Source organism: Corvus brachyrhynchos, unplaced genomic scaffold (genome assembly GCF_000691975.1).
Source record: "Corvus brachyrhynchos isolate BGI_N302 unplaced genomic scaffold, ASM69197v1 scaffold17, whole genome shotgun sequence".
Lineage (NCBI taxonomy): Eukaryota > Metazoa > Chordata > Aves > Passeriformes > Corvidae > Corvus > Corvus brachyrhynchos.
The window spans coordinates 2,669,604-2,688,901 of record NW_008240046.1 but is presented as its reverse complement, the minus strand read 5'-3'; the positions used below and the strand labels follow the sequence as shown (position 1 = coordinate 2,688,901).

Here is a 19,298-nt window from a genome sequence, read left to right as displayed (position 1 = left end):
CTGGTACACCTGGAGTTTTCTTTTCTGTAGTTCTGTACTCCAACAAGGAAAGATGAAATAGAAGCGTCACCTTTTCTTCAGTGCAATACGTGGTGATGCATTTTTTTCCCCAGGACTCATTAAAATAGTACACATAAAAATAATTTCTTCTCTGGCTAGTTAACATGAGACAGCAGCAACAATGTTACATATGAAGCTGAAAAGTAAAAACTCAACAGCTAATGAGCTGGGTATTACCAAAAAGTAGGTGGTAAACTGCAATGACAACACAAACAGAACACCAGGCAAACACGTCCCCTAGGCAGACACAATGATTCACACTTCACACACAACATGCACGAGTAAGCTCATGGAAGCAAACAAACCCAGGCTTTACCATCGTATCGGCTGGGAGAATCACACGCTTTCTGAGGGGTGGCCACTCGCAGGAATATCTGCTGCCTCCATGAATGCCTTCGAGTCCGTACAGGGCTGTCCGCATCAAGGGCCTGCTGGCCGTGCTTGGATTCGTAGTCGCTAAAAGGGCAGAACACAGAACAGTTTGCGAGTAGGTCACCTGGATCTGCCAGGAACAGTGACACAGCCTTCAGTGAACACATGAGCCACTGTCTTGGGAGTGCAGTGTGCTGTGCACATGCTGGGGCAAGCTCTCAGTGTTAGGAAGGTGAAACCTGCTTTGTGGCAGAGGCTTATACATGGCTACAAACAGCACTGAGGTTCACAAACAGGGCCTGACAGCTCTGTACAGTCTACTCTTTCCAGTTTTAATTAATTTTCAGTTCTCTTTGCAGCAGTATATTAATCAGAACACATTAAAGATACATACACAATAATGTAGTTTTACCATTACACTATTTACACGCCATCCACAAAATCTAGCAATTATTCATAGGAGACACAAAGACTTGCTGATGCCTTTTATCAGTACACATCAAGGAGCTTTGTAAACACCAACTAAACTTTCAACCTTCTGTGCACTGAGTATGCAATATATTCACTCCCAACACAGACTGGGAGAAAAACTTTTGACTTTTGTGTTAGCAAGTCTACCTCTGAAATACGCAAGGAACGGCATCCAAGAACCTTGGATATTACTCCTTTGATGTCATCCACACATACCATACAGAGGTTTTTATTCAGAATACAAAATGAAATAGTGAAGAACAATACTGTTTTCGCATTAAAAATCCCACTAATAACTTTCATCTGTTAGAACTCTAAACTATTCATTGCTTTATTCTAGCCATTAGCTAAATGGTTACATGAGTGTTTGTAGAAGCTGAAAGGGATAAATGAAATCCAGATAGCTCTGGCAGCAACAGGGGGGAGCATTTTACAGGTCATCCTTTCCTTCCAATTTGAGGACACTGACATTGCTTAGGATGAATCATATATTCTCTTAACTGAAAACTCCCCTTTGTCAGGAATAATCACAGAAGTACATAGATGGAAGCTGCATGAACATTACAACATCAAAAATGCCTAAGATCTGCAACCTTAACGGGAGAGTAGTCTGGGATAGCTTCATCCTTTTGACAGCAATTACATGCAGAATACACACAAGTGAACCATTGCACAAATCAGGTTTTGCAAGTGCAAGAAGCATTTGAAGTACTTCAGACAAAGAAATCTTTGAAAACACAGTTTTACCTCCAGGCTTTAAGAGAGAACCCTACCTTGTTGTGCTCCTAAAGTCAGAGGTGTTATTTTCATCTACAGGAGCCAGAAATTTTAAGAAATTTGGCACAGAGGAGGAAGAATGAAGCTTTTTCCTTAAGGCAGTACGGTAGGAGATGCTGAGAGTGCAGTTGGGAAAAGTATAGTTTAGAACAAAGAAGTATAAATCCACAGAATAAAAATAATACACATTCCTAAGCTTCAAACAAAAGGCAGCTAAATCCTGAAGGTCTGAATATCAAGGAAATCAAAGTCAAAACTAAAACTGCTAACAAAGTCCTACTGTGAGATATGTATTTGTTTGGGCAAAGTAAAATGTTCCAATGTATATAAATGTACTTCCAGTAAAGTTATTATTCTTTGCTATATCCCAAGATTTTTAGTGCATATTTCAAATAAATTCCTTTAATCTAGTAAGAACCAATTCCAACTTTATCACATTTTCTTAAATAGCAGTTTCAATGACTGACTAAGTCTGGGGGAAAAGATCAGGAACAGCTGACACTGATAATCATTGTGCTGGCAAATGAAAAATAAGACTTTGGCAAAAACCATTTTGTAAAGCATTAACAGGGTTTTATTCAGACAAACTTGGAACTTTTAACTTAAAAGCTAAGCCTTCTGACTGATCACCCAGGATTGTGGCTCTATTTATGCAACAGACAGGAGCACTAATGAAATTTCATCAACATTCTTCTGGCCAACATAATTCTGCTTGTCTTTTAAAATAACAAGTCTGAAACATACTCAGAGGAAGGTTAATAGAAGGAAGTAAGAACAACTCAGATAATGAAAAGGTTTTGCATGGAATGAAAATATAGAAAACTACTTGGCTGACGATACTAGAATACCTTCTCTCAGATGAGTACACAAAACCTCATGAGTAGGAGAATTAACTCCTGAAAAAGTAAGTTTAAGAAACAATTGTTTCTGATAAACCATAATGATATATCTGGATGGCATTTAGCACGGTTTCCCGAAAATGCGAATGGAATGGGAGGGGGGGCAGAATACTCTGGGATGATCACTAGCATGGAGTGAAGCAGGTTCTTCAGTTGCTGGTATTGAGATAAAGAAGATAAGGCTGTAGCATGGTGTGCCCTGCAAACAGGGTTCACTTACAATCACATTGTAAATCAATTACAATTACATGGTAATTCCACTTACAGAATTGGGAAGCTTGACTGTATTGATTTAAACTCATTAACCCATTTGACATCCCTATCAATTTCCATTTTCAGTCTTGTTGCTTAGATGTTCAATATGGTATATCCTTAAGAGACAGGGAAAGGAAGGGAGAAGTTGCAACTGTGTGTACAGAATCATTACCAAATCTACTTGGAAAAATCTGCTTTGAGAATTTAACCTTCAGAATTCAAGTAAGTCTTATTAAATTGAAGAGTGAAGAGGATACTGCAGACTCACATTTCCTGCCCTGAGCTATATCATACTTCTGAGGTAAAGCTGAATTAAGAGATGCTAGATAGTACTCAGCAAATACAACTGAAGAAACTGGTGAAACAGCACCCTTAGTTGAGTATTTTCTTAGGTTTAGAAAAATCAGCACCTTGGGGAAACAGGAAATGTTCACATGAGAGAACAAAAATGAACAATAAACAGCAACAGCAATAAAAATGGCCAGTGACTGTTGACAGTGCTTCCGAGGACATTTGGTCTCATTAGCCTTTTGAGCTAAAATAAGCAGTTTTAGTGCAAGGGGTTAAAAAAGGCTTTCACAGTTCATAATTTTTAGGGAGCTACTTAGTTTCAGGTTCTCAGGGAAACAAAGTGTTAATGTCCTTTTCTCAATGCTCTCTCTCTGTATTTTAATTCTAAGAAGGCAGGCATGGAAAAGTATAATCTGATACTGCTGCAAGCCACCAAGACAAATGATGGGTTGATGGGTTGGGGTCTTTGTTTATTTGTTCTTGGGTTTTTGTTTTATGAGGAGTGGGGATGGTGGTGGGGTTGTACGTGGTGGGTTTTTTTCCTATCGGATCTCCGTCCTCCTGCTACCTTCTTGCCCCATTTAGTTAACTGAGTCTTTAATGTCAGGCACAAAAGAATAGTAATATGCTTTTGTGTTACCATCAACAAAGGACAGAACCAAATGCTTCAGGAAGGACAGAGTGAGCTCACGTGTTCTTGGCAACTCATCCCTCACACAATTTAAGGAGTGCTGCTGTCTGCTGCATAACAACAAATTGCTTTGGAACAACTGGCTCTAAAGAAAGAGCCAGTGTCTGAAAGAATTTTATTGATTAAAACAATAAATTATGTAAGTACTAGCTCTACATTCAGTAGTGGAGCAATTAAAGAGCTCCCTCTCCCGTAAAAATCTACCACCTTTGGTCTATATTAAATTATTTTAATTATTTACACTATAGAGATTCATATTAATGACATAGGAGAACAAACCCTACCCCAAACTATTTGCAGGTGCCAGCTCACCTTTTTTGTGCAAAATGCCCACTTTGTTCTCCACTTGAATTATGCCTTAGATATTTAAAAAAGTTGGGTGAAGAAGCCGAGGGATTAAGACGAGCTAGAGTAGGAGAACGAGCGAGTTGACCAGAAGAACTTTTAGATTCGCCGACAGATTCGTTCAAACCATATAGTGGGGATTCCAACCAGAGCGATGGAGTTGAGGTAGCACAGAGAACAAAACAGTAAGAAAGGAAAGGAGGGAAAAAAAAATGAAATCCCTTCTCTTTGAAAGGGAGCTGGCATATGTAAACGAGACATTTCCTATGTTTTTCACAGTTAATGCTGTAACTGTAAGAATGTGCACATTTTTTTAACCCAATCAGCAGAGTCCCAAATACACATTTACAGGCTTCAGCAAGACATTTCAGACTAAATTAAAACTTACCAAAAAATGGCACTAACACCCCAATTTCTTTTTCCTTATATGTGTTTCCCCTTGATTTCTATGATAAAGTCAGGCATATGATCAAGAGTTCCAATGAATGACAAGTGAAATGCTACAGGATGAACTGAATTTAGTTCTACTTTGAAAACAATTTTTGAATTGAGGTAAACTACTCAAAAATACCCATAAAACAGAAATTGTTAAAAATCTATAATTCCCGTGATTTTTGGGAATTTAAGTATACTTGTCTCGTAAGTTTTCAATTTCCTCTGTTTCTGTACATTTGCTATGAAATGGAAGCAATAGGGATTTCTTTTGGGTTTGAGTTATGTCAGGGAACAGGCACATTCAGGCCTTACTAAAAATTACATAACTAAACCCAAACAGATACAACCAAGGAAATAAAAAATATACTTAATTTCTAGCTGCATACCTATAGTAAGATAACAACTGACTGAACAAGAAGCTACAAGCTCCAGGTCAGCTCTTGTGACGATAACAGACCATCAACAAGTCCTAAATTGCACTACAAAAACATTCTAACACTTTAGAATTAAAAAGGTTCTAAAAAGGGACAAAAAGGTAATCCAGGTTATGTTTCCTTTCGAATATTACAATTCTCTTTCTATTCACTGTCACCATCCATTTCAGGCATGTTCGTTTACTGCCCTGCCTCCTGCAGGAAAAAGTGACCTGGAACACATAGAGATTTCCTAATAATTTGTGTAAACGAGCAGTTTAGGCAGTAAAACAGAAGCCTATGGACAGAAGTGTTTCAACAGTAATTGGAAAAAGCCAGATAGAAGGATGGGAGAAAACTGCCATAAAGTTAAGAGGGGACTAGAGATGCAGAGGCTGGCCTTTGAAGCAGGACAGCTTGAAGAATATTCATATTAAGGCAAGTAGTAGTTTGTTTTTGTGAGTAAAATCTAGATAGGCTCATTGAAAAGCTAGACAGGAGCCCCACATCTACCAATAACTAGGCACTTTATGTCACTTTTGTGGGCTATTTCAAAGTTACATATGAATTCACCAACTAGTAAGGTTTTCAGATCACAGAAGCTATTGGATTTTTCTCTGTAAATAGAAAACAAGAAGTAGCATTTACTTATACTGCTCACAGATCAAAATAACAAAACTGATTGCTTGGACAAATACAACCGAATCAAGTAGTTTTGTGCCGTGTACTGTGGAACTACACATTTCACGTCTTCTCTCCCCTCTGAAGCACACAGAGCTAAAGGTGTTTTTAAAGAGAATACCTACAAACCTCCAAGGAGTGACACACTGCTGCGACACATCTCTTATCTGTTAAGAGGACATACCTGGTATGTAATTATCATCCCCAAATATGCCCTCAACAAACAAAATCATAGCCTGCTTTTAATAAGGCTTACTTTCTTTTGTGAGGAGTCTCTGTGCTCACTGAGTGATACCTCATAAGTTTCCTCTGAGAAACAGACGGCGATGTTTCGGCAGGTCCCAGAGATTCCTGGCTCTCTGTCGGTAAATGACTGAGTGTGTTTGCTCGCCTCCGAAAGCTCTGCTGAGGCAACGTAACAGACTGCTCAAGAGAGGAATCCTCTGAGTCACTGCAGAGATCACTCACTGATCCACTGGTCTTGACAGCATTTTCTGCAGGAAGCGTAGGAAGTCTGTCTTTCTCCTTTTCACACAGTGGTGGTTCCTAGCAGTGCAAGAAATAAGGTTTTATCAATATGTGGGCTTAGAATCCATCTTTGAGATTGTAGTACCATGTCATTGTTCACATCCCACAGAGACCCATTCAAACATGCACATTTTTATCAAGCTAGCTCAAAGAAAGATGTTTGATGCTCTATGTCTTTGTTACTCATCACTTAGGCCAACAAAGCAGAGCCTTCATTTTGCAGAGAAAATTGTGAGTAATTTTGAGAGTAATTGTATTTGATAGTATGTTGAAAACAACACAGAAGAAATAGGGTCAGAACAAAAGGGTGAGTTTGGCTAACAGTGAAAAGGGTGGCATTGCTGAGTACTGTATCTTTAGCACCCCATCTAGCCACATCATATTACTCTTGTCTACCTTCAGATTCACACAAAGAACCTATGACTAGATGCCTGTTTCAATCCCAAGCCATGCATTTTTTTATTCCTCACCTTGTGTGTTTCCTGAAGAATCAGTCATTCTTTCAAAAACATAAGCAGAAAGAGCAGACCCTTGTTTACATGAAGTCAGGAGTCTGCAGGCGAGCAGGCATTACAGCAGAATCAATAGCTGTATATCCAAGCCTGCAGAGTGTTATGCTGCCTCCAGGGAAGAAGACTGGCTTCCTCTATGCTGTCCATTTGTAGTGTTTTATACAGACTAAAAGCTTTCTAACCAGACAAACAGGAAAGTTACTGTACTTCTTGTTTTAGTTTTATGTTTCTTATGAATACAGTCATGGTATGAACTTTCAGGGCTAAAACCAGTCGGATTAGGATTGGCAGCAGGGTCATTATAGCATTTGTTTTGCGGCACACTGTTGTAAAATTCAGATGATGTTATATAATATTTTATTTCACATATACTCGCATATTCATACAAAATGTATGTTATATACAGTACAAGGCACTTCTAATTCAATAGCACTTCTCTGGTTTACAACACAGGGAACAGAATGAAAAGCTTGAAAGTAACTTGAAACATTTCACATCTGACCATATTTCATACTTGATTAGTTGTTTCAGGGAATATTTTTTGAAGTGCCTAAATATGTACAATTATCCCAGGCTTTACTTACTTTATTTGTGCTGCTTAAGGTACTGGACACAGAGCTGTCCAAATCCACAGAACCAGAACTGTCCAGTGGACTTCTGGCTTTACTGCCCTGTAGAGATAAAGCACACCAGCAGTTAAGATGATGATATATGGGGCACACCAAAGAGATTTGGGCAGCACAGTTGGGATCTGTGATTTTCACAGACAGCATCAAATTTAATTTCATGAAATGATTAAAAATACCCTTTTCCTCAAAGGGAAACAGGAGCTTCATTCACATAGTCTCTGACAACTTGAAGGATCCTGTAGAATTAAGGAATTCTCATGGGCAATGATGTGCTTTCCATGATAGGTACATAATTACATATTTCACATGTACTGTAACTGTTAAAGTACCTTCTGTATTAGGTACTTACAAAGATACAGAGAAATGAAAAGGATGTCTATTACAAAGGACTAACCCCGTATAAATTTAATATGCAGCAAACCATAATTTCTTGTATTATTATTTTAGTGCCTACAAATCAGAAAGCATAAATATTTCTGTATAATCTGTCAACAATATTTTTGTATCATTTGTTTGAGTAATGCTGCTGTGTAAACAAGAAAAATACCACAAAACCTAATGATGAATTCTTATGTGCTAACACAATTATGGAACTTGTATCTTCCTAACCTTAAATGGTATCATTTCTTAATGTTCTGAAGTTAAAGCTCATGTTCTCTTTGAAGTTTTATTCCAGGTAAAATATAAAATGTTGTCATTATTCACAACAGTGACTATCTCTCTTTGAAGTTCAGCCAAAACTTCTGGCTTCAGATCTGATCGAAATTAAGAATTTCCATCAAAACAGCAATGACAGTGAAAATGCAACCAATATACAGCTGGGCTTATGTGATGGCATCTTATACCAGTCAGGACAAACTGGAACAAATCAGTACAGTCCTACATTTAATGTAACAACACTGACATCGTGTTTCATATCCCGAGCACAGCCGCAGCAGGATTTTATAGGGGTGAATTCTAGAAATGCTGTCTGGGAAGTAACGAGGGGAGATATGAAACTAAAAATTATCTCTATATGTAAAATTGTAACAGGAAAACCATGTTTTTGCTATTATTTGTCTTAAGAAAATGGGTTAGATATGATGTCTGAAACAAGCTTTGAAAACCTAGTTTTGTCACTACAAGTTGCTTCTCCATGAACTGATAAATTGTCCTAGGTATTGTGTCAATGTAACTTTTTGCTGACTACAAATGACAATGTCCAATTTCTGTTCCTAAATATTTTTTATTTGGCATTCTGTCACAACCCTTTTGTTTTAAGGGAGAAGGTCTGATTTTTTAATCCTTTGTCAAGCAGAAGTCTTTCCAAGCCTTCTACTACTTTCCTCAGACTTTTCTCATGAGGTGCAAAATGAAGTATATTTGAATGAGAAGACACTCCATAGGTTTAAACTGTGATTAAACTTGACATCTGATTTAATTACGAACTGCTGCTGTTTACTTTAAACAGCTAATTTCAGCAATCTGTTCATGATAAACATTTTCACAGAATCACAGAATTAACTAGGTTGGAAAAGAACCACTCCCATAGAAGCTCAAGTTTTTTCCACTAATCAGTATTTCCAGACACTGTCTACAGAGAATTTTACCAGATGTAATATTGCATAAATGCCTTCATGTTCTTAGTGCCATTTTTTACATTCTTCACCTTCAAATAATCTACAGCATTTAAAAGTTCAAATATCTCACTATTCATCAGTTCTATGCCACTAATAAACACATCTCATTAGAAATGCTTAGTCAGTTCCTCCATACTTTCCTCCTACGTAAAGAGGAGTGAACAATTTTAATTACTGTTTTAGTTTTCTAAATCCAAAAGAGAAATCAAACAATTGTTGCTTTTCGTAAGTCCTCATGTTCAATTTCATATTAATTTTTTGAAATGCCTACACATACACACTTTTTTCATCTAGGAATCAGTTCACTTCATCCAGGACTTGGTATTCTCTCTACCAAAGCCCTGCTTTTTTTGTCTTCTAAAATGTACACTCAAATGTTTTTGTCACTGTGACTTTAATAACCTTTGGGCTACAGCCTGGAATGATAACAATTAAGACTTTTCTATCACTCAAATAAACAAAGCAATGACATTATGTTCAAAGACAATAAACATGAAGATACTTACACGTGATAAAATACTCTCAAAAGATTCCGTAAGAGATCTTTTTGCTTTGTTCTTTAACATATCTAATCTGAATCTCGGAGCACTGCTGGACACTTCATTTACAGCATTCTCAGCCAGAGGTTGTGAAGCCTGCAAGTTTTTAAAAACAGAAATGCAAAATACTCAACAGCATGGAGAAATCTCAGTGAACAGTCTGAAGACTTCTGTAACCTGAATCAGTACTTTTCCTGGTGTCCTCTGCTATTCATGCCTTTTTCTCTAGTGATACCGGTACTGAAGTTTAACAAACTATCCTAAAATAAGAACAGGAAATCTCTTAAAAGAAATGTGTTGAGTGAACTAGCATTCTTCAGAAGAATTGCCATTTTGATAGGGATTTATGGCTCTGTTGACAAATTTTCTTTAATGCCAACGTAGAATTGTACAAATTCTAAATGTTTAAGTGTAGCAGATTAGAGATTTCTGATGGATTTCCTTCTCTTCAACTAAGAAATTAATCAAAATCTCATCATTAACAGGAACTCCCAACTTTCTCCATTGTAGTAAAATGGGTCATTCTAAGGGCCAGGAAAATGTGTAACAATCTAACTCTTCTATATATTTCACCAGTAGAAACATTTCCACCTTAAAGCTAACAGTTAATTGAGAATTTTGCTTCTTAAATAAATATTTCAGTCCATTTTTAGTGCTGGTGAAGATTAATGTAGCAAACAGGAAAATTATATTATGATGCAAATATTACCATCCAAGCCCAACACCTGCAGTAGAAACCAGAGCCCAGTTTTCAGTGCTATTTTGGGGGTTTCATCTTGAAGCTGACAGGCACCGTAGCCCTCTCTACTTGTCCCTAAATTCAGAGATCTGAATGATTGATCTGTGCAATTATTAGCACATGGGCAGCTGAATGGCATATTATAACCACCACCAAATTGTCCTGTCTAGGTATAATTTTAAAGCATCCTATTTCCAGTATGCCAAAGTTACAGGCTCATGTATTTGCTTTTTGCTTTCTGTCATGGTTATGCCAGGACAAGGTTAATTTTTGCAGTAGCTGGGAGGGGGCATGGCCAGGACCTGAAGGGTATTTTATACCATCTGTCATTGCTGGAGGTAGGGGGAAAAGGTCCCTCTTCCAGGGAGAATGGGCCCCTTCCAGTCAGAAAAATGTTTCAGGAGGGAGCCTTCCAGTACTGTCTGTTATTGGGGGGGTGGATTCCGTGTGAATAATTTCTTTGCTTGTACCCTCTGTGACTAGTATTGTTGCTGTTACTGGTCATTTTCTTACCTCATTGCTATTTCCAGTAAATTGTTCTTATCTCAACATGTGATCTTTGCCTTTTGTGCCTCCAATTGCCCTCTCCATCCCACCAAAGCAGGTGTCTGGATTGGAGAGTCTTGGTGGGGACACTACATGGGGACTACTATTCCTAAACCCCGACACCCTCCCTCATTCTCCAAGTGTAAATCAGATACTGCTTGCTATTACATTCTTATGAAAAGACACTTATTTTGAAGTGTTTTTGTTAAACAAGATCCATGTACTAGTATCACATTTCATCTTTTTTTCTCCCCTGATTTAAATATATTAAAAAAAAAGGGTTTGAAAAGCATGAAAGTGAATATGCGGAACGGAAGGGAACAGGGACATCAGGGTGCCACTGCTTAATGACTGCTGAGACAAATAACAGAGTATGTGTTCAAAGGTATCTGCTATTACACAGGTCTGGAGATAAATTATCAGAGTAAATATAAAATGTTATGCTGAGACAAATGATAGACTGAGGGGAAGTCAGCTCTCTTCTTAGAACACTGGCATCTTTGCAAGTGTCAGATTAACCAATTTGGTTTCAGGAACTGAGCAAACAGATTGCAGCAGGCCTTATAAATTTTCAAATCACTGAAGACATACTAAGATCTTATCTTGCTTTGTATATCCCTATTTCCAAGCTATTTGTGACTGACAACTATTTGATCATCAGCTAGCATTACACCAAATAAAAATATTTCAGGTATAATTATAGACGACCTCAGGCAATGTTTCTTCTTCTTATGCCAGAACAGAAATGCTTTTTTCTTAAAAGCATATTTCTGGTGGGATGCCCAAGACAATAAATCAGAGAATGAAATATGCAATTTTCTTTCTGTTCACTCAGGGAAGTCAATAATTAGCTACTAAGCCATAAAAGGAGAAGAGATTAACAAAGTGAAAATACAGTAAATGAAGATTTGCTGCTACTTTCCTTATTTCTTCATGGGTCTAATTACCCTCCATATATTCATTTGCTAGTTTATATCACAAACAGCTGACAGCAGTCATCACAACGGAATTACCAACCAAGAGTAGAGGGACAGTAAAGACTTTTAAAGGGTCTAAATAATTGGAACTGAAAGTTTCCAGAGAATGGATGGAATCCTTTTTTAAATACTAACCTCCTTGACTTGTCTCAAGGTAGCTACTCACAAACGAAGGCATCCAAAATCACTAATCCCTTTGGAAAAACCTTAACTGTGCTGTATAAATAGCCAGTTAAACAGCACTGATGGAATCTGATGGAGAATAAAAGGTAGCTCATCTCTTTGGACATGAATGAGAGTCTCTGCTGCTGTTTCTGCAGCAATCTTCCTCATCTTAAGGCCACTTCAAATGGTCGTTTGCATGTAAGAAGTAACTTTCAGTCTTGAGTAAACGGAACAGGCTTTATCAATGATCAAATCCAATGTGTTGTCATTACACTGACTCAACACTGACAGTGGGATGACGAATGCCACAGATCAGCTGAGAGCAATCACAAATTCATTATACATTCTCTCACATGTATTGAATTTTCATTGCAGTGAGAACAAATAAACAAATTAGTAGTCTGCCTTGTTTGCACCTCTGTCTCCTAGGCCTGAAATCAGACTGTACCAGGGACCTCAAAATCTGAGATATCTGTTTTGGTGCATGACAATAGTCTATGAATCATAAAAAAACACAGTATTTACTATTACTTACACACTGAAGTTTCAAATTGCCAGTGATGGAAATTTGCCTTTGGAAAGATAAAAAAATCAAAAGGAAAATTTTTTCCTGGCTTCTCCTTACATGAACTAAAACTGAATGATTACTTACCTGTTTTGCTTCTCCAACATGAACATGGTCCTTCTGTTTTTCTTCATACATGTTTCTCAAAACAGAGATAACCAGCTCATTCTCCTTTTGTTCATTTCTTGGTCTTAATTTCTGTCATTGAAAGCACCACAAGCACAATAACTAGACATTTGTGTAACAGTTAGCAAATATTTACTCCTTTCATTTGTCACTGTAATAAATCATCAATGTAGGAACAAGTTTAGTTTGTTAATGCTACTACTCCAGTCCACCAGAGGACACCACTGTCCCAGGCAAAGCACCAATACAGACAGAGAAACACTCGACCTCACTTCATACATGACAGAATTTACAAGAAAGACGAAGGACAACAGTACAGCTGTCAAACTGCCACAAGCAAATAAAAGCTTTAAAAATATTTTTGCCAATTTTCTTTTGATATAAAGAAAACTGAACCACTGTAGTTCTGAGTTTGTAGCACACACGGAGTACTGTCCTGGAGATAGGATTCACAACACTTCTAGAAATCCTTCATACTGGACATCTAGTTTTTAGGAAATGACATAGGTCTTTTATAAATTAGTGCAAAAGGTGAACATATGTGTCTGTGCTGCATTTTATTTAAATGTGAATTATTATGAGAGAAGATTTCAAAACAATTTATTACAGAATTTAATCCCAGAAACCTAACTTTTGAAAAACATACACTGTTTTAAGCCTATTGATATAATGCAGAGGATACAGTATGAATTAGTTAATGTCAAGGTAGCACATTAGATTACTAAAAGTACCACAGGCAGATAGTTACCTAAAAATGCAAATCATGGTAACAATACATGGATCTGCAAGAATGCAACATTCCAGGCTGTCCAGCTGAGAAAGTTTGCTGAGAAAGATGGGCAGGAGATCTGTACTTTACCCTTGGTTTTAGCTAGTTAATCGTTTGCAGACCCTCACCAGAAGCAATTAACAGTTTCCTGTGACTACTAGAAGCTTTAGATTGTGTGCAGAACACTAAAAGGCACCAGTGCTGCTAGCTGCTGTATGCTAAGAAAGCACTTAGCTCATGGAATTGGTCCCACACAGTAACTTCCAAATTTGGTATTGTGTGATAAACTGCCACATGGAAACACACAAAGAGACTGAAATGACTCAAGAGAGGAAGGAAACATTACTTTTTAAAAAGTCTGAAATTTCTTAGTCTTCAACAATGTGTCAATCCCAGTGACATTTCCTACAATGCACATCATCTGTTTAAAATCCAGCTATGCTTTCCTCTGTTCTAAAATAGATCTAATCAAGAAGATAGAAAGTTTAACTTCTTTAGTTAGTTTGACAAGAATTAAAATCTAGGATAAATTTTAGGCAAGAAAGTTTCTGATCTGGGAATGTTACAGTAATTTGTTTTAGTCAAAGTAACAGTCTGAATGCCCTCATAGTACAAGTTACTGCCTTCACCCACAAAAAATGTGTTCAGTTTTACTCAGTCAGAAGGCAACATCTTCATGGAAAGCAAGGAGTATCAGGGGAAGAAAAATGAATAAAAGTCATTTTCATCAAAAGATAAGTTTTTAACAGCTCTAGAAAAACAATGCTATTGAAATTAAAGCACAAGCTGGTTAACAGTCTATTAAACAAAAATAATGAATGATTCACAAAAAATGAAAATAACTTCTGTGCTTCGCAGAGATGTTAGCAAAAACCACCAATTGCTTTAAAATCTTGTAGGAAACAAAGCTTACCTGAACCTCTTCAAAAACAGAGGCCTGCTCCTGGTTATTTAGTGTGGTTAGATGCTTTTGTAGTTCTAGTTTAGTCTTAGAAGGGTGCAACCCTACCAAGAGGAACAAAAAAGAACAAATTACAGGGTCAAATTTTTCAGAATTAATCAATCACATATATATGCCCACAATTTAAGCCAAAGCTTGTCAATTATATGAGCTGACCCATTCCATGATTTCATAACAGGGCATTAGAGAGTACTCTACGTTAATTTAAAGCTACTACTAAACTCATGTCTTTAAAACATAGGGACATGAACTCTGCAATGAGGAGATTTACTGAGCACAGACCAGGATTATACTCTTAGCTGAAGATTCCATTATCACACAAGATAAAATAAACCCACAATCTACTGCATTTTAGCAGACTGCTTCATTGATGCTTTATGCAGAGCAGCTTGGATTTTGTTTACGGTATAAATATAATTCCCTTTCACTTTCTCCAGTTTCTATGCTGTGGTCCCTTCTGCAAATGAGTAAATTTATTGCATGTTAATGAAGTTCTTGCTTTGCCTCTTGGTGAAAACATTTTTTAACAGTCTAAAGCAGACTACCCTTTCATTCAGGTTATTTTTTCTGTTCTCATCCTGGATTAAATTCCTTTCCTCTATTTTCTGCAGAAAACCAGCAAACCATCAACAGTATTGTGCACTTCAGTTTCTGATCATGAAATATCTCCCTCAAAAGCAGACGACACGATTAATCACATGGCATGATTGAAGGCATTAAGGATCATTTGCCTTTAAGAAACTTCCCAAAAATCACAGCTAGCTGAATACCAAAATAGAGTGAAAGTAGTTTTGGAAGTTCTCCAGTTTCATCAAATTAATACTAGACAGGTTTTATTCCAACAAGCCACTGTCATGTGATCTGACAAGCTGCTGTTGTCCTTTATTCACCCCAAACATCACTTAAATGAACAAAATCTAACTGCAAAATTTGCTGAAGGTAAAGAGGTTTTTTATGTCTTGAACTTCTGTTCTGGGTGACAACTACAATTCTAATTTCTGCATTTTCATGAAGGAGCATAGATCAACACCACAAACTGGCATACTGTTTAGTTCCTGCTTAGTGATAGCATAATGCCAGTTTCTGAGTGGATTCAATAGGTCACAGCTATTGCAGCATCTATCCTTCAGAGGTTCCTCATCTACGATGTTCTGCATTCTATATGGCTAATAGAGCCAAACAAGCTGCAACCCACTAATGTTTATTCTTGCAAATAGTTTCCAAAAGTTCAACTAAAACACAACAAAGGAGCTTCACTCTCGTTAGGAAATTCTTATTACTTTACGGAAAACCTGACACTACAGTCCTCTAAATAAAAGTACTGGCTTTCAACTTTCCACCCCAAGTCCCAAGCTCTTTTTAAGCATTAATTTCCTTAGGACTTTACATACAAGACTGTCCTCCAATGAAACTGTTGGAAAAAATATTCAACCAGAAAGTTCTTTAAATCTCACCTTCTATCTTTTCACAGAGTTTATGCAAACTTTGCATAGGACACCCTTCACAGAGCTGGGGCTGTGCCTTGGAAGTTTGTTGCACAGCAGCCACAGTGAAAGCCTGTTTCAATGTCATCATGATTTCATCAACCTGAAGAGAATGGCATGCAAAAGAACAGAATTTCACTCTTCCACTGAGCTTCTGTTTTCCTTAACACAAACATAACAGTCTTTTAGAATGATACTGCCCCTTGCCTGGCAATGTGCTTATGATTAAAAGGACAAGCTGGTCTCATGTCATTTCTGTGCACAAACACACAAGCAAGATAAAACTCATCATGAACTCATGTCTCTTCCAGGCCACCCAATTTTATTACTGTGGTCTAATAAAAGATCCTACCCTCTATCAAACCCTTTTTTGTCTATGATATAAAAGCTTACTGCAGTTGCGATGCACTGGTCTTACCTAGAGCACGGGACCGTAGTCCTGATTTTCAGAGCAGGTGCCCTATGAGAAAACACTCCCCCAAAAAGAGGCATAAGGTCTAACGTAGTTTGTGAAATGAAAGGAAGATGTATTTGATTTTAAAGAGGATTTTAACTTATAACCTCAAAACAAATGAAAAGGTCTTTTGCAGACTGCTATGTTAACTACATTTTTGAAATGCTTGTATTTCTGAGTGGAATAGGATTTGAAGACATTCAGCAAAATACAGAGCATGGAGCAATAGAAGACTTTTAGTGCCTAATATTCTATTTGGCTATTCTTTTCTTTCACTTACCAGTGCTTCATCTGTACACTGAAACACATAGCAAACAAAGTGGAAGCCTCCATTTTCTGAAGACTCTCTGCAGATGAACCCAAAGTGATCCACATGTCTAATTCCCTAACAAAGAAAAAACAGCAATGAAGCAGTCATATCTACTTTCAGTGTTTTGTACCTGTATTTCTTTCAGGAAGAAAAGAACAAAACAGCATTACACATAGGTTTATCTCTGTTACAGCTACATTAAAGACATCTGGCCATTAAAATTCCGTCCTGTTATAGAACCTATTACCTCTGATCATGGAATATTATGAATCTTCTGAATTTCAATTAAGTCAGACATTGTTTGGTTTTTTGTTTTGTTTTTAATGGATGAAGTATAAAAGATCCATATAACAGACCCAGAGACTAATAAATTCTATTCAAAATGTATTTTACTCTGACATTTTCAGAATATGTGCCTGTATGTTTAGTGATGAAAGCTACTGTCAACAAAACCAAAGTAATTTATGCAAAACAAAACCCACAAAACAATCCAAAAAAAGTCAGAGGCAGAAGGACACAGAAGCAAACTCTGTGGCACAAGGAACATGGATTAATAGTGAATGAGGAGTCTCTGAAACATGCTTGGCCTTAGTGCATCACATATACCACCTCTACACGGCAGAAGACTGTACTGGTTTAAACGCATGCAACTTATATACTTGAAAATAACGTATTTTTAAAGTATTTTTCAGATTACTCTTACACACAATTCTTCTCCTTTCATTCTCACTTCTTGAAAAATATGGCTCAGAGATCCCAAGATTTGAGTAATGGTGAATCATGCTCACTGCAATCTCAAACAAGAGTGTATTCCTGACCAGTGTGCTCCTTCTAGCTAATATTATTCATCCACTGCATAGAGAAATGAGTCTTTATCTCAGAAATCACAATGCAAAGCACGAAAGAAGAATGATGGTTTTATAAAATTACTGATTAATTAGCAACTTTTCAATAGCAATCACTGAAACTGTTGTTGAGAGCATGAGCATTCACAAGTAGAGAATATTTAAACAATAAAAGAAGAGAAAAAGAATACACTACAATCTTACCTGAGAACAAAAAGATATTTCTTTAAAGCTTTTCTCAATTGCGACTTTTTTTGTGTCAGGACTGATTAGGTAAACTTCAGACTGGCCAATCTAAAAAGAGCAAAATAAATTGCAAGGTCTAACAAGTAACATTACACTTCCTTTTGTCCCACTATAAAAATGTTTCCTCAATATAGACCTCAAATTTCTTTTCTACCTGTATATTTATACCAATTGGCATATTACTACCAGAAAGAATACTGAAGCAACACTGATTTGGCATTGAGAGCTCTGCACATTATGGCACTGAGGTTTAACGAGACAAGAGACTGAAAATAATGTTTAAATAGATGAGAGCAATGTTGTATCACAAATAACCTATTTTGCACTGAGAGAAATAAACTCACACTCCCTTTTCTTATTTTCTGCAGTCTTGGAATGTACCACACTCACAGAAGCTACTTAATGAGATTGTTCTAAAATTTAAATCCAAGTGTGTGCCTCTTCCCGTACTCCACCTAATCATTTTTTAGAGTTTTATTTGTTTATTTAAGGCACATGTAACATTTAATTTAAAGCCTGTAACTCAAAAACGACGCAAATGAATTTACTGGAGCATATTTTCTAATGTAATTTAATCTGTAGGCCATTTGTACAGTCAAAAGATGATGCTAAGTATTGATGGGCAAACGGCATTTTTAAGGTGAAACTCTTGTTTTCATTTTTTCAGCTTCTGGCAACATCTTTGTAAGATAGTAACAGAAAAATTTAAATTCCTCATATTTTCTAGCATATCAGAGACTGCTAAAAACAAGTATCATATCAGATTTTAGGAAGGCAGGTGGAATTTGTATCCACTCATGAGCATGAATGAGAGAAACCTGCTTCAATCACTACCAACTCCCAAAAGATGCATATAAAAACATGAGCAGCACCCATGTAAGTGTACTTTCTTAAGAAAGGGGTAAGGGACAAATCTTGTGTGTGAACAGATCAAGTCAGATGTGCCACCTCTCTATGCCTAAAAATGGTCCTGTGCGTTCACCTTCCACCTCTTCTTTCACTTCAACCAGTCACAATGGTTTTCCCCAGGTGCCTGCTGGTTTCCTTGTATTGTCCCTGGGGCTGTCTTTGCATGTGTTCATGGGGCTATACTCAGCTGTCTCCTGATTGCTGCTGCCTTCCCCTCCCTGCAGCAAGAGGCTCCTTTTTATAGCTCAGTCCCACATAATTCTTTCACACTTGGTCCCTGGGCAGTAGCAATCATTCAAAGTCAACTGAACAAGGGGAAAAAATCCAAACCAATGAACCTCTTCCCCCTCCACCCCAACATACAGCTAGAAGAAAAACCTAAAAATATCTCCTCCTCCCTGCCAGATCCTAAGAAACTGGCTAGGAAAGCAGTTTTTCAGGAAAATGCATGAAAATCAGGACTGTTTGAATCAGGTGAGGAGAGCTGGTAGATAACTAATCTGAATATTTTTCACACCTCATCAACCAATCTTTGCTTCAATCCTAGGGGAAATCCAAGTAGCTAAGAACATACCAACCATTTTTTTTCCCCTCTGGATATTAAGTTACTTGTAAGCGTTTCATATGTAGCCAGACACAAACTGATGAGATCCGAGCACGCTGCCCGCATTCCCTTACTCAGAAC

At 37.3% G+C, this 19,298-nt stretch overlaps 1 protein-coding gene across 9 annotated transcripts in view; it reads right to left on the bottom strand.

Moving 5' to 3' along the window:
- Positions 1-19,298, bottom strand: part of TBC1D1 (TBC1 domain family member 1) — a 115,400-nt gene that overhangs the window by 32,353 nt on the left and 63,749 nt on the right. For 5 of the 9 annotated variants that reach the window (XM_017744568.1, XM_017744567.1, XM_017744566.1 and 2 more), the window contains 11 exons: positions 17,663-17,752; positions 16,584-16,688; positions 15,820-15,952; positions 14,318-14,409; positions 12,597-12,707; positions 9,485-9,613; positions 7,315-7,401; positions 5,947-6,236; positions 4,129-4,257; positions 1,677-1,796; positions 377-516 (listed from right to left, as the gene is read on the bottom strand). In XM_017744568.1, the coding sequence (XP_017600057.1) occupies positions 377-516; positions 1,677-1,796; positions 4,129-4,257; positions 5,947-6,236; positions 7,315-7,401; positions 9,485-9,613; positions 12,597-12,707; positions 14,318-14,409; positions 15,820-15,952; positions 16,584-16,688; positions 17,663-17,752 (1,426 nt within the window). Of the gene's footprint in view, positions 1-376; positions 517-1,676; positions 1,797-4,128; positions 4,288-5,946; positions 6,237-7,314; positions 7,402-9,484; positions 9,614-12,596; positions 12,708-14,317; positions 14,410-15,819; positions 15,953-16,583; positions 16,689-17,662; positions 17,753-19,298 lie in introns of all 9 variants that reach the window. The other 4 variants (XM_017744573.1, XM_017744569.1, XM_008641367.2 and 1 more) reach the window with 4 other exon arrangements.